Below are 14,358 nucleotides of genomic sequence, written 5' to 3'. Positions count from 1 at the left end.
ATAGGTAACTGAACTGAAGAGCAGATATTAAATGCCTTGCTAAGAGTCACATAGAGACATGCTGGAGTGCTCTGAACATTCTCAAAATCACTAGCTTTGTTTCCCCCAGGGTAGACTTTTAGGAGGATAAAAGGGAAATCCACTTTTATCTTGCAATCTTTAATTTAGGCTAGAAAACAAGTTAGCAAAAAAGTCAAATACACATTCAACATCAGCTAAGATAAAAAATTACGATTAGACAGAAGAGACAATAAATACAAAATTATTCCACAAAGTTAGAGAAGAATTTTTAAGAAATCTGAATTTCAGTGATGGAATACAATAATTTATAAATTATAAATGTAATCCAGAGGGACCTGGACAAGCTCAAGAAGTGGGCCAATGTGAACTTCACAAACTTCATGAAGTTCCCTGTGGAAAAGGACTTGGGAGTACTGGCAGATGAAAGGCTGGACGTAAGCTGATTATATACTCCCACAGCTCATGAGGCCAACCTGCCTCCTGAGCTGCACCAAAACAAGCGTGACCAGCAGGTCAAGGGATGTGATATTGCCCCTCTACTCCACTATCATGGGACTGCACCTGGAGTACCATGTCCAGTTATGAACCTCCCAACACACAAAACATATGCATGCATCTGTTGGAGCCAGTCCAGAGGACAGCCACAAAAATTATCAGAGAGATGGAACACCTCTCCTATAGAAGTAAGGCTGAGAGAGCTGAGGTTGATCAGCCTGAAGAAGAGAGGTTCCAGGGAGACATTATAGATGAAGGGGGCCCACAAGAAAGCTGGGGACAAACTTTTTAGCAGGGCCTGTTGTGATAGGACCTAGGGTAATGGTTTTAAACTGGAAGAGGGTAGATTAAGGTTAGACATGAGGAAGAAATTCTTCACTATGAGAATGGTGAAACATGAAACAGGTTTCCCAGAGAGGTGGTAGACATCCCATCCTTGGAAACATTCAAAGCCAGGTTGGATGGGGATTTGAGCAGCCTGACCTAGTGGAAGGTGTCCCTGAACATGGTAGGGGGGTTGAACTGGATAACCTTTAAAGGCCCCTTTAAACTCAAATCATTCTATAATTCTGTAAATAGTTTTTCATTATAACATTACACATTATAGAATAGTAGGGTGCATTATTGAAGCACAAGAACTCTGAATGGAGCACAAAACCAAAATACCACTATAAAGTTCATGCAGATTAAAGCATTCACTTCAGCTTCGTAACTCGTGGATCTGTCAGCATAAAGCAGAAAAAAAGGGAATGGGATACAAAAATGTTTGGTTTGGGTTTTTTTTTAAAAAATGTTTTATACATTTGTACTAGTGATGTCTGTGTTCAATATGTATTTTTATTGTAAACCATGCAAAAATAATCTAATTTCTAATTAAATTTACTTTGAATAGTCCATATACTTTGTAGATTAGTTTTTTTCTAATTCCTCTTTTACTTTCATTATAAGCAAAGTATTTTTGAGAGTACTTGGCTTATGATACAGGAAAAAGACTGCGATTCATTTCACTAAGCAAGGACATCTTACATACAGTTGGAAAGCCTCTGAAATGTTGAAAGTTAATGAAACTGCAGATCAATAGGATCAGAAAGGTGAGTTGCAGTCACTGTGATCTGTAGAGCAGTGAACTCTAAGGCTGCTTCTGAAACTGCTAATAATCAGATGCTTCCTGCCCTTGCATTTTCTGAAAGTAGTAAAGCAGAAAACGGGGTGAACTGTGTAAATGAGACAAGTTTTGAAGCAGTTTCTTGAAAAATTATGGTTAAATAAAAATGTTATGTATGTATGTCATACTTTAAAAAAATGTTGGGTAGAAACAAATTTCCTTAAGCTCACTTTGAATGTTGGTATCATCCTGTTGAAAAGACTAATCTGTTTTCAGCACAGTAAAATCTGGGTTAGCACTGAAAGCCAGACAGAGTCATTACACATTTGCTATTGACTGGGGAACCAAATGTAAAAGGTAAAATGTAAAGACTAGGATAGTTGCCTAGCTGTAGTGATGCACTAAGAATACATTTGAGTCTACAATAACTGAAAATACATTTCTAATATCAGTTTTATAATGTCTAAAACACTTTCAAAAGATATTAAAATAATGATACATTTCTTGGATGCAATTAATGAAAATTTTACTGCAAAACTGCCACAGTACTTTTCTACTCTCCTAATAAAATGTGATTTTTAAAAATTTGTCTTTAGCAATTACAAGATCATTTCAGATGTCAGAATATGAACTATACAAACTATGTATGCAAACCAAGTTAATTTTTTGGGGGAGGTGTCAGCTATGGTGCCTGAACACAAGTCTGAAAGGCTTCAATGGGAAACTAAAAAGACCTTGCATAGGTCATAATCTAATTCTAATGTAACTACTTGCCTGTGACTTGACTTTGGGCAACCTAACTCTATGAATAAAAGTCAGGGGATCATGGAATCTGAAAATGTCTTCTCAAAACTCCATACAGCTTGGTTATGATGCCAGTGAAACCACACTGGCCTAAATGATTGGCATAATTTATTCTAAAGCTCCAAGGAAAGCTTCCAACTTACAGAATCAAATATAAGAATTAGGTTTTTTTTTTAAGTAATTACTTGGAATATAAAAAATAATAATAATAAAATTATAAGTAACTTTAGGAACCGTTTTGGGAAGTCTGCTCAATAAGAATTATGAAAATAAGTGCAAAAAGCAGATGAAGCATTTTGAAGCATCATTAAAGCTTGCTTCTTCCTGAAGCCTCCTCTACTTGCAAAAAGATTCACAAACAAATACGCTTCGTGCAATCTAGAGGACTTCCTTTGTTATAGATTAAAGCAAGATTCTTCCTACACAAACACATAAAAATCATACATACTGCTATTCTACAACACTATTTGGGTTCTTCTTACTGATAAATAAAAGTTTATTTGCTGAGGGATTTTCAGTCATTGTGTATTACTAGTCACAGTGTCTAATCTCACTTGGATTTGTTGGATAAGATCAAATGATAAGCATGCAGGTCTCAGTCCCAAAGCAGAAAGTCTGCAAAATCACTTCTCAGAATCATTTCAGTTACACATATACTTGGTATCAGGGGTGACGAACTAAAAGAGGCTAAGAGTATCTTCTATTGCCATGGCAACAGTTCTAGTTTCATTCTTCTCCAGTTTACAATATAACTTTGAAAGCAAACGCCACCCACAAAAGTGGCCTATTTCTCCTCTTCATTCATAAACAAAGGATTTTTAACAGCTCTATGGTTAGTATTTATAATAATAAAAGATAAACCAAAACAAAAATGGACTGTGACCATCCACTGAGTAAGCTGAATGACTGTCTTTGACAAGATTCAATAACCCAGAATGGTCTAGCAGTTTTCTGGTTAACTATCAGTTTCCCCATAAAGAGATCATCAATATTAAATATTCTGTACTGCATTCACTAGACTTTGACACTGACAAGGTAATTTAATGCCCTTAAACCGGGCAATAAGCCAGGTGCATCACAACTCCACACTGGAGATTTGTGCTACTCAACTTGTTACTTCCCACTGCAAAGTATTACACAGGTAAGTTCAGTGCTTTGCTGATAAGAGAAAAACAAAGCTTTTACCATTCTGTTTCAGCTTTACAGTTCAGTTTTGCCAACTTATGCAGATAAATCAGCTTTAAGTCACTGACTGTGAGATTCAATACAGTTCTTTCTTTGGAAAGATATAAACCCTTAAAATCTACTTCATGATTTACAAAAGCATCACTAATAAGTGTTCCTGTTAGAGCAGCAGACTGCCACTTTCACATGACGGAATTAATTGTTTTCAGTGAAAGGTGATAATAACTACCTGGGACTGTAGGCATGCAAGGATTTAATTGACAGCCTGCCCTAGACACAAAAAGCCACCTGTAGTATGTTTATATAGCAAAAACATCATAGAGTAATTATAAATTTAATTGGAGTTCCAGTCAGGTTTCATACATGAGCCAGTATTTGCAATTAGCACTGAAAACCATTCTCAGCTCAGAACATGATTCAGGCAGGCCTCTTACATGAGTAACTGTATTTTTACTCTACCTGCCACTTTCATGAACACGGTATTTTGGTGAGCTCTAGAACATCCCTTGTGTGTTTTTTTCTCCTATTACGCATTTATGGCTCATGAAATATATCATTTCCTCTACTTTCAATTTAATTTGTTACAGTATTCAGAGACTTGATATAATTTGCTTCAAACTGAGGCTCAGGCAACAGTATGTCTACTGTATTTAGTGAAAAGGAAAATAAAACATACACTAAAAGAATTAGAGGCAACAGACTGCCATTATATCAGTTTACTCCTTCCCATGTCCGCACAGATTTATTCCAGTACATGTTCTTTCTCATTCTTTGTTCTTCCTTGGTTCTAAATGCCAGTAGGAGACAAGAAAACGTATTGAAGAATTTGTTGTTTTCTCATCTACTGCACACAAAAAGAGACTCAGTTCCTACACTATTTTTTGAGAAACTTCTGGATATATATTCTGTGGCTAACATCTTCATCTTGGCAAGCGATTTATGTTGTATAACAAGGAGAGCACATCTCAAAACGTCATTCATTCCTTTTTGAGCAGGTAGCTATTTCTCATCTCGAATAGGCCTTTGCTCAAAAGCTGAAGTCCCACAAGACTCATGGTCCCATATATCCATTCCTGAACTCACATTATCATACACTTGATCTTTTATTTGCTTGCACTAAGTATCAGCTCTCTGTCTGTACTTATTTTTTTTTTTTTTTTTCAGGAGATCAATCAGTCTCCAGCATTTCTGCTTCTATTGTTATATACAAAGTGTTGGTGGATTGATATATTGTGTCACTAACAATACTAGTGACATTATTGAAAATTAATCATAGAATGTTACCGTTATTTCATGTGGTCTCATTTGTCTGAATTACCTGAATGAAATCAACAAAACTTTAAACATGACAAAAAAAAGTTAAATGGGCAATGTTGATTGACAGCCTTCAGTCCTGTCAGTTGTATAAAATAAGCGTGAATTCAGCTGTGTTTCATTGTTCATAGTGGAGGAAAGCAGATGGATAACGAAGAACCTGAATCATGTATTAAGTAGCACAGAGAGGTTTAGATGCTTGTAACTGGCTACCATATTTTTAATTCTTTTCTGTTTTCTTCTCTATTTACTTTCTACAAAACCACTTCCTTGCTTTGCTCAAGTTTATACATTCTGCACATCTGCATTCTTTACTCCTCTACTGATTCACAAACATTCTAGATTTAACAACCCCAAGCATTAGGGTTATTAAAAAATACAACCAATTCCAATTATTTTATTTCCATTTATTGTGCTTATCATAGTTTGTCTAGGACTGACTTGGGGGAAATCCTGAAGATAAATGCTGAAGATACAAAAAATCACATTATATTCTGAGCTATTTTAAATTTGCTTTGTGTTCTCCTCATGGATTTGTATTTGACCTTAGAGTCGGCTTAAGATCATAAGGAGAAAGATTTCAAACCACAGTGAAAGAATCCTTTCCACAAGAAATGCAATTTTGACCATCCTGTCTCATGGTCATACAAGCAAAAGAAAAGAAAAAAGTGGCCACACATTAAAAATCTGATCAACATGCAGAAAAGCAAATACAACCCAACATCACTGCTATTTATTAAGATGTGGGAAGTTTCAGGCTTGATAAAATCAAGTCAGCAAGGACTTCAGTTTCTTTGTTAGGAAAACTTACTTGCCATGAGTGGGGTCCCGTTAATTTGTAAAGTAACGCCTAATAACTTCAGTTTTGCTGAACATCTTTGAATTTGAACTACAAAAAACCCATGCCTCCTTTCTATCTGATAATACTCGCAATTATGATAATCTGAGTGCTTTTGAAATACCAATGACTCTACCTAAGAATTCTGACAATGACTACATCTGCTAATCAACTCACATAATGATAAGAATGGATAATTTGATAAAAAATGTTAAGTACACTACCCAAAGGCTTTAGTTACAGATGACAGGTTTTAAGAGAGGAACATCCACCCAGAGAAAGCTCAGCACATGAGAAATAAAGGACAGTATTACCCTCTTTTGCTTGACTTCCCTCCTCCTTCTACCACCTCCAACACTATGGAATTTTAGACCCAAACAAGTTTAGAAGCAAATTAATTATACTCCAGGAACAAGATTCTATACAGAGTGCTTTTTTTACAGTCATACAGAAAGGAAGGACTTTCTATATGCCATAGACTGATGTCTCATAGGATACTTGCTGCAGAGTCCACTCATCTTTGCTTGTCAGAAAAAGCAGTGGATTGACAGATGCTCGCTGCATATCTTTGTTCTTAATGAAGATTCATCACTCATACTGAAAACTCTCCCTTCCTTAAGCCAGTGAAAAGGGGAGTGAAATCAGACACAATGAAAAAGAAATTATTTGAAATAGAAACAAGTCAAAATTAGGTCTCTAATCAAGTGTTTCCTCTGGGCACTAGGCAGCTATTAGGTGGTTTGGGGCAAGCTTAAGACGCCTCACAAAAGCCCCTTATCTCCAACTGTGCAAATGAGGTTAATGGACTCATTTTCACTCTGTGATTCACTTTCTCTGTTCTGCTTTTTTGTTTTATGTAGATAATTGGAAACAACAAAGAAACATCATTCTCTAGAGCTTAGAAGGGAAAGCAAGTTCACTTCATTCTAAAACCCCAAAATTAAGACAAAAAAGAAAAGGAAAATAAAACCAGCAGGGATAGAATAGGGCAACAGGCAATTAGCATCTACCCTCCCACATACATGAGTATACATTCACACCATCTACAGAAATGCCTCATTTTAACACAGCTTCGCCTAACTCTTTGGCTTGAATACAAACATAATTGCAGTCTGTCCCTCGGGAGGATAGACAGCACAGGAGAGGTGAAAAAAGAGGGAAAAAAACCCAACCCAAACCAACCAACCAACCAAAAAAATATAGCAGTACTACACACTTTATTCTGACAAAAATAAAGAATCCTATGACTTACTCTTATGAATCACCTACGATTTTGCAAAACCAGAAAAGTTAGTTCTATAGGCAGAAGACAAAGAAGATTCTGATTTCTACATCTCCTTTACGTAAATATTGCTGTATATATTGCATCTGGCCTTGGTGGTGAATGGCAAGCATTTTTCTTACCACAGAATCACAGAAATTGTCAGAGTTGGAAGGGACCTCTAGAGATCATCTAGTCCAACTCCCCTGCTAAAGCAGGATTGCCAGAGCACATCACTCAGGACTGCATCCAGGCAGGTTTTGAATATCTTCAGAGAAGGGGACTCCACAGCCTCCCTGGGCAGCCTGTTCCAGAGCTCTGTCACCCTCACCCTAAAGAAGTTTTTCTTCATATTTCAATGGAACTTCCCATGCTCCAGCTTGTGCCCACTGCCCCTCATCCTCTCACGGTCAACCACTGAAGAATCTGGGCATTGGTATGGTCTCCTCTCAGTCTTCTCCTCTCCAGACTAGAGTCTCAGCTCTCTTAGCTTTTCCTGGTAAGAGAGACGCTCCAATCCCCCAACCATCTTTGTTGACACCTGCTGGACTCTCTCCAGCAGTTCCCTAAATGAACAAACTATGGAATAAGTAGAACACATTTAGAAAGTAGTTTTGAGGGGAAGTGAGAGAGTGTCAATCAGGCCTGACTTCTCTAAAAGGCCAGCTTTCTCAAAATGGTAGCTGTAGTCTGCTACTAGAGAGGGACATTGACTATCCAGGCCCAGTATACCACACAGTGCCTGAACAAACTACTCCTAATATTTCTGATTTGTCTAGAATGTTTTAACAGTACATTTGGCATAGTAATGTTCTTCTTATCCACTCGATCCTTAATCCATTCCCAATTTTGATAATTATGTACTCTTAATAAAACAAAAAGTTATTATAAAAATACATTAAAATGATAATTTTTAAGAAAAAGACACTGTCTCAAAAAATCATATTCAAATACATGGTACTTACATTTAAAAACTGCAGTTATTTTCACAGAGAAGGTGTATCTTGTGTCTGCCTTATTACTTTGAGGCAGTACCCATTTTATTGTAATTACTTTTCTCTTTAAATTCTCAAATATGTATTTGAGAAAATACTGTACTGCAGTGCCAAAATGCAACCTTTAAATCTTTTGTTTGGCAAAGACAACACCATTGCAATAGTATATATGTGTTATATTGACACCAGGAGACAAGAATATGAAGAGCACACTTATTCTGAATCAGGAAAAGGGAAAGTTTGAAGAACAAAACATGAACGTATATGTAGTATCTTTTCTCAAGATGACATAGGAAAATTTAGATCAGAAAACTGTATGTGTTTAGAGCCTTCTAGAAGTGCTGTAAAAGCCCTCTGAACACAAATTGAATGGACTGAGCTTTCTCAGGATTTTGAAAGATCAAGAAACAGAGCAGTGAGATGGGATGAATATCGTAACGTTACCATTTTGAAAAGTGATCATTTAACTTCTTTGACATGTGTCTCAATTTTAATAATGCAAAGGTTTATTAGTCAAAATACCTGTAACTATTGCATTCAGAAAAATACTCTAGCAAATAAATCTATTGGCTTCCTTTTCAAACTAAAAATATATTATCACCAAAAAATTCGTAATCCTTTCAGCTAGCCCTGTAGCACCTTGCAAAATAACAAACATACTAGTCCCTGAATTAAAGAGGCAGTTGTCCCTTTCCTAACCAATTATGCATACTTGCAGAAAAAAGTATTTTACACTTTCTTATCTAAACTTACTCCTAATGAAACTGATGAAAACATCTTTGATAACAATTACCAAGAGGTGTAAATGTTTAAGTTCCCCACTATTCTCACTTCTGTATCCTCTTCTTGCAAATGTTATTTATTCATAGCCATAATGTAGGGGAAAAAAAAAAAAAGGGAAAAAAAAAAAAAAAGGAACACACAGAATAGAATCATCTAGGTTGGAAAAGACCTTTAAGATCATCAAGTCCAACCTTTGACCCTACTCTACCCTGTTAACCTCTAAACCATATCAGAAAAAAAATTTCCTTTTCCTCATAATATGCAGATCATGAATATAAAGATTAGGTTTTTAATACATATCCAAAAGACTGGCTTTAAGTTATAAGTAATCGCTAATTAACAGATATGTATAACAAAATAACTAACGTGTATTTAGCAGTATTCATGTGGGAGCACACTAAAATAAACGAGTTCCTCAGATCAAAGTCAGAAACAAACCTTCCCCAGACTCACAGCTGGAGACAGTTAAATGCTTAAGTACAATGTTGCAAATGCAGACTTCTTATTTTGAAATAAAACCAGGCATAAAGGTTAGGACACTGCTATTATTTTCATATAACTGTAAAAGACCTTTCAGATTTTAAGAAATAATAAGAAAAAACAAAAAAAAAATCCATAGCATATACCAAAAGGCCATGCATTTGCGTGAACAGATATGGGAATGACACTTCAGGGAATTAATGACTTTCTTTCATATCCTACTAGAACAATATCTACAAGCATACTTTTTGTATGGAAGGATGCTGGAATTACAAAGTACAGATCGGTAACTAGAAGTTAAGCCAATTTCAGAATCCAACTGATATGAAAAAAATCAACCTGTACTTTGACTGATAAATGGTATAAAAGCTACCTCAAACTAGACAATCTGTCCCTCATAACCAGAGTCAAGGAAAAAACATGTTTCAGAAGAAATCAATTACTCTGTCTCCTTGAATGTAAAAATGGTCTGGGGCATTTATTTTTATTTTCTCGTATGTGTGCTTAATACCTTCATTTAATGAGAATATATCAGACTGTTCTCACAAATGAAAGGTACCATGTTTTGATGATGAAATATTTTTCAGGCTTTGGCATGTGAGAACTGGCTATGGTAGAGCAATATGCTAAAGAAACTATTCAGTATATCGGCTGAATTAAAGACATCGAAAAAGATGCATGTGGCAGCAACAGGAAGTTTAACTCTTATGACAGATTAGCTTTAATTTAGTAACATTTGTCTTAAACTGTGATATCATCATTGCCACAATGTTTCCTGGAACTGTGTGTCATCAGCATCTGGAGGATTAGAATCTATCTTTAATTAACTATATATTAGTTTTGTAACATTATTTAAACATTCATTTCCATATGTATTATTAATTATTCCATTGATAGGAGATAATGAAATAAGAATACCCTTGAAAGGACTTTTCCTTTTCTACTTAGCATACTTCATATGCCACTGACTTTCCTATCACTTGGGTAATGTTATGACTACCTACGTACTACTTACACAAAGAGCTTCACAAAAAAAAAAATTAAAAAAAAACAGTACAGATAAATTCTACTTTCAAAATTTGTTTTCTCTGCCTGGAGTTTTCATGTGCAACTTGACATCTATGGGACACTTCTGAAGTGCAACTTACAGTTCTTTTTTATCTTAGCATTTGAGCTCACTGAGAACTCTGCTTGAACAAAGATTGCAGGTCATTGCTGAATCGCATGTTTTTGAGAAAAAGCTGGCTAGCAGTGCAAAAAATTGTATTTACACCTGAGTTAAAAAAAACATTAATGACCTTCCCCTGTAAGATGGTAGCATATAAAAAATACTTTGGTGTGCTAAATAGGCTGTTTATTATAGAAGTTTAAATATATATTTTAAAAATAGTTTTGATGGCCTTTGACTGCTCTTTGTCGATGGCCTTGATTTTTGTAACTGCCGACACAGGAGACTGTTTCTTATGCATTTGTATTCAGGATTCCAAACCTGAAAACATATGTTTATCCCTTTCTTCAGTGCCATCTAATTAAGCTAATAATGGATGGTTGCTCTTTCAGAAAATGGTCCCTGAAATGTTTAGAGAAGATCTGGGAAATCATTCCAACTTAGACTGACTCTTGTACAGAACTTCTCAGTGTTTCTTTTGCAAGGATGAAGTGCAAAAAAATTCTTCAAAGTGAAATTATTTTAATTTTGATGAGCAGTAACTAGACATTTTAGCCATATTATGATCTATATTAATTAATTACATCCTGAGCTCCACTTCACACATTTTATAAACTGAAAGCAAACAGCATGTTAAGCAGATACTCGGTTTGATATTTCTTTTACCTCCGAAGAAATATTTCTCTCCAGTCTTAACTTGCAGAGGGCTGTTCGTTCGAACAGCTGAAGCTTCATCGCCGTCAATGGTGAGGACAGCAAAATTCTCCTTTGCCAGGAATCGGACTTCATGCCACTGCCCATCATTGAGACCAGCGCCTATAAAAACCAGAAAACATTGGAACATTTCACTTAGTCTAATATTTATTATCTTTAAGTGGTTTGTTTGTCTCTCTTTCAGGCTCCTTATGTAAAATTCAATGAAGGCTACTGCAGAAATTAAATAATGTCAGTGTAATAACAAGGTTTTGTTATTAAAATAATTTACCAAAAAAACCCCACCCCTTTATATCATATAAGTCTTGGAACTAGTAAAGTGTCCTCGCTGCTAAGTATAATTGTATCTAACTTCAGATGTTATCACTCACTTTTCCCATCAAAAGGCCATATTCTACATTTTACTAATAAAGAATATATCTTAATTTATTCTATGACCAAGTTCAAAAGGAAAAGATAGTGATTAATCCATTTAAATAGAGTAACAAGCCCAAAGGGTACATTATGCTCATGATTGCTGCCTTTATCAAATGCTATATATTTCCAAGAAAAGGGAAAGCAAAAGTAGAAGGGGGATAGGCTCACATGGAGAGTGAGTTCATAATTAATTTTGTCATTGGGATATGGGCTAGTCACAGAAGATGAACACATCACAGGTGCACTGCCAAACCAGCAAATGTCTGCCAAAACCTGCAATCTTGGTGGAGCACCATACACCCGATACAGACAGCAGTGAAACAGATGGATCTGTCCATCCACTCTGATTTTTTTAAAAACCCCAAATTACATACTTCTGACATTGTCTTGAGCAGCTGACAGGAAGCCAGTCTGCTTGGCACATTAAACCGCCATTGAAGAACAGAAAATAATTGCTAGTTTTTTCTGGTCTTTACTGTGCATGCAGGTTATGTTTGGTCAGCAAGTTAAATATAGAATCATAGATGTTTTGGGTTGGAAGGGTCATCTAGTTCCAAACGCCCTGCGAGGGCATGGACACCTCCCTCTAGACCAGGCTGCTCCAAGTCTCATCCCACCTGGCCATTCAAGGAGGCTTTTGTGGAGGGGGAATCCGCAACTCATCTGGGCAGTACAGGGAAGTAACAGAAGTACAGACAGTACTTAATTAGCAAACACTTTGATTCCAATGTATAACAACTATTATAATTAACATTTTCTTCACCTAGATAAAGGTGCTAAATCACCTTAGCAAAATCTAATTTGCCAAAACAAACCACAAAGCAATGCACTAAGCTGTCTAAAACTAAGTAATATGCACAATATCAGCAGAACTATAATGGAAAATAAACTTTCCAAATATTCAAAATAATGTTATTTTCTATGAAAAGAAATAACATTAATGGCACACAGATATACCTAGACATTTAATGAGCACTTTTCCCCCTGCTTCCACGTGTTCACTTAAGATACAAGATCAAGTCCTGAAATAACATGGAGTGTTACACCTTGCAATGTTGTTGGAATGTTCATTAGTGTGAATAAAAGTGGCAGAAGCCTCTTAAAAAAACCACATCAGTAAGAAATGTTTCCATCAAAATGTGGTCCACCTAGTGTAAGGATAAATGAAAGATCTTGTATGTTAAACATCAGAAGAGTTTTCTGTTTATGTGCTCCTTTTTCATTACATTTGGCAAAGAAACAGACAACCACATAATTACAACGCACATAAAATTAATTTCTACTGATAATAAACTCAGAAAGGAAAAGGTAATACGACTTCTAATGGAGTCCCAACCCAAAACTTACAGTGAGTGCTTCTACAACTGAGTTTATCAGAACATTCTTACAATCCCAATTTTCCAGCTTGAGATGATCTATAATTAAAAAACCTTCCTCAGTTTTTATCAAGGTACTCACTATTGTCTTGAAATCAGTAACAATTATTGCAGACATCTGGTCAAAATTAAAACTAAGCTATTAGAACACGAGGGACAAAAACAGTGGAAGGGTCTAGCAAGTCCAGAAAGAGGTGTGCATAAGCACTCTCTGGGAAGGGAAATATTGCAGAAACCAAGAAAAAACATAACGTCAGGCAGGAGAGTGTCCGCCTACCTTGCACCACCTTTTTGTATTAGCTCAAAATATATGGTTTTGCTTCTTCACAGACTGCAACTAGAGAAATGACGTCACAGCTCCAGTATGTATTTTCAAACATGTCCACCTTCCACTAGCATCCAAAATGTCATTGGTTTTCTCCTGCTCCTGGATTGATTTTGCAGTGCCGTCTGATTTATTTATATGGCAAATGTCTCTCTCTTCAAGTTTTCACAACAATAACTTTCAAAGCCACTGCTGTTCCTGCTTTGATAATTTTATTTTATTTTTTGAGATCATTCATCAAATAGACAAAACCTTCTAGCCAATTTAAGCAGAATTAGGCATGAAGATACACTTTACCTGCTGCAGGTGGTCAAATGCTGCCAGGGAGCTCTGCGGTCCCTCTGTGGCGAGGCCGGGGCTGCCTGAGGCACTGGGGCAGGGGCAGCTGAGAGCAGCTGCTGAGGAGGGACCACAGCCCTGCGACCCCTGAGATGCTCTGGGGCAGGAGATGGAGCAGCTGCTGAGGAGGGACCACAGCCCTGCGACCCCTGAGCTGCTCTGGGGCAGCCGGGATTGAGGAACTGAAGTTGAGCTTAGGAGAGGGATGAGGAAAGGCCTAGTTTTAATGATTGGCTTTGTTTCTCGCTACCTAAATCTATATTAACTGGCAGTAAGTTAATTTTCTCAGGTTATTTTTTTTGCAAGTGATCTCCCTGTCTCTATCTCAATCCATGAGATTCTCTCAATCTTACTTTCTTCCTTCGTCCAGTTGAGGAGAGGGATGAGAGAGTGGCTGGGTGGGAGTCTGCAACATGCCACAACTGATGGAGCTAAAGACAGATTATTATGCTATGAAACTGGAAGTTCACTGTATTTCATATCATAAGCCTTAGTTTGGCATCCTCACCTCTTGAAGTTAGTCTTTCAGATGGTACTACTGAGAAAAGTTTGAAATTTAGTATTGCAGGAGATACAAAATAGTTACTTTTATCTGTATTTTTGACTGCATACTTTAGTCTGTACACATTAAATAAATAAGTCACATTTTGTTCTTGTGTGACATACTTTAAGTAAAACTAGAACAGTAACCAGAACCATGTGTGCAGGCTAAAGAGACAATCTCATTCATCAGACTGT

General features: G+C 36.4%; 1 protein-coding gene across 1 annotated transcript in view; it reads right to left on the bottom strand.

Moving 5' to 3' along the window:
- Positions 1 to 14,358, bottom strand: part of LOC104397307 (contactin-associated protein-like 2) — a gene marked incomplete at both ends in the record, with an annotated part of 638,963 nt that overhangs the window by 343,933 nt on the left and 280,672 nt on the right. The window contains one exon of the mRNA XM_010007259.1: positions 11,116 to 11,265. Coding sequence (XP_010005561.1) covers positions 11,116 to 11,265 — 150 coding nt within the window. The remainder of the gene's footprint in view (positions 1 to 11,115; positions 11,266 to 14,358) is intronic.

This window comes from Chaetura pelagica, unplaced genomic scaffold (assembly GCF_000747805.2).
Source record: "Chaetura pelagica isolate M959 unplaced genomic scaffold, ChaPel_1.0 scaffold431, whole genome shotgun sequence".
Lineage (NCBI taxonomy): Eukaryota > Metazoa > Chordata > Aves > Apodiformes > Apodidae > Chaetura > Chaetura pelagica.
This window is presented reverse-complemented; position numbering and strand designations above follow the sequence as displayed.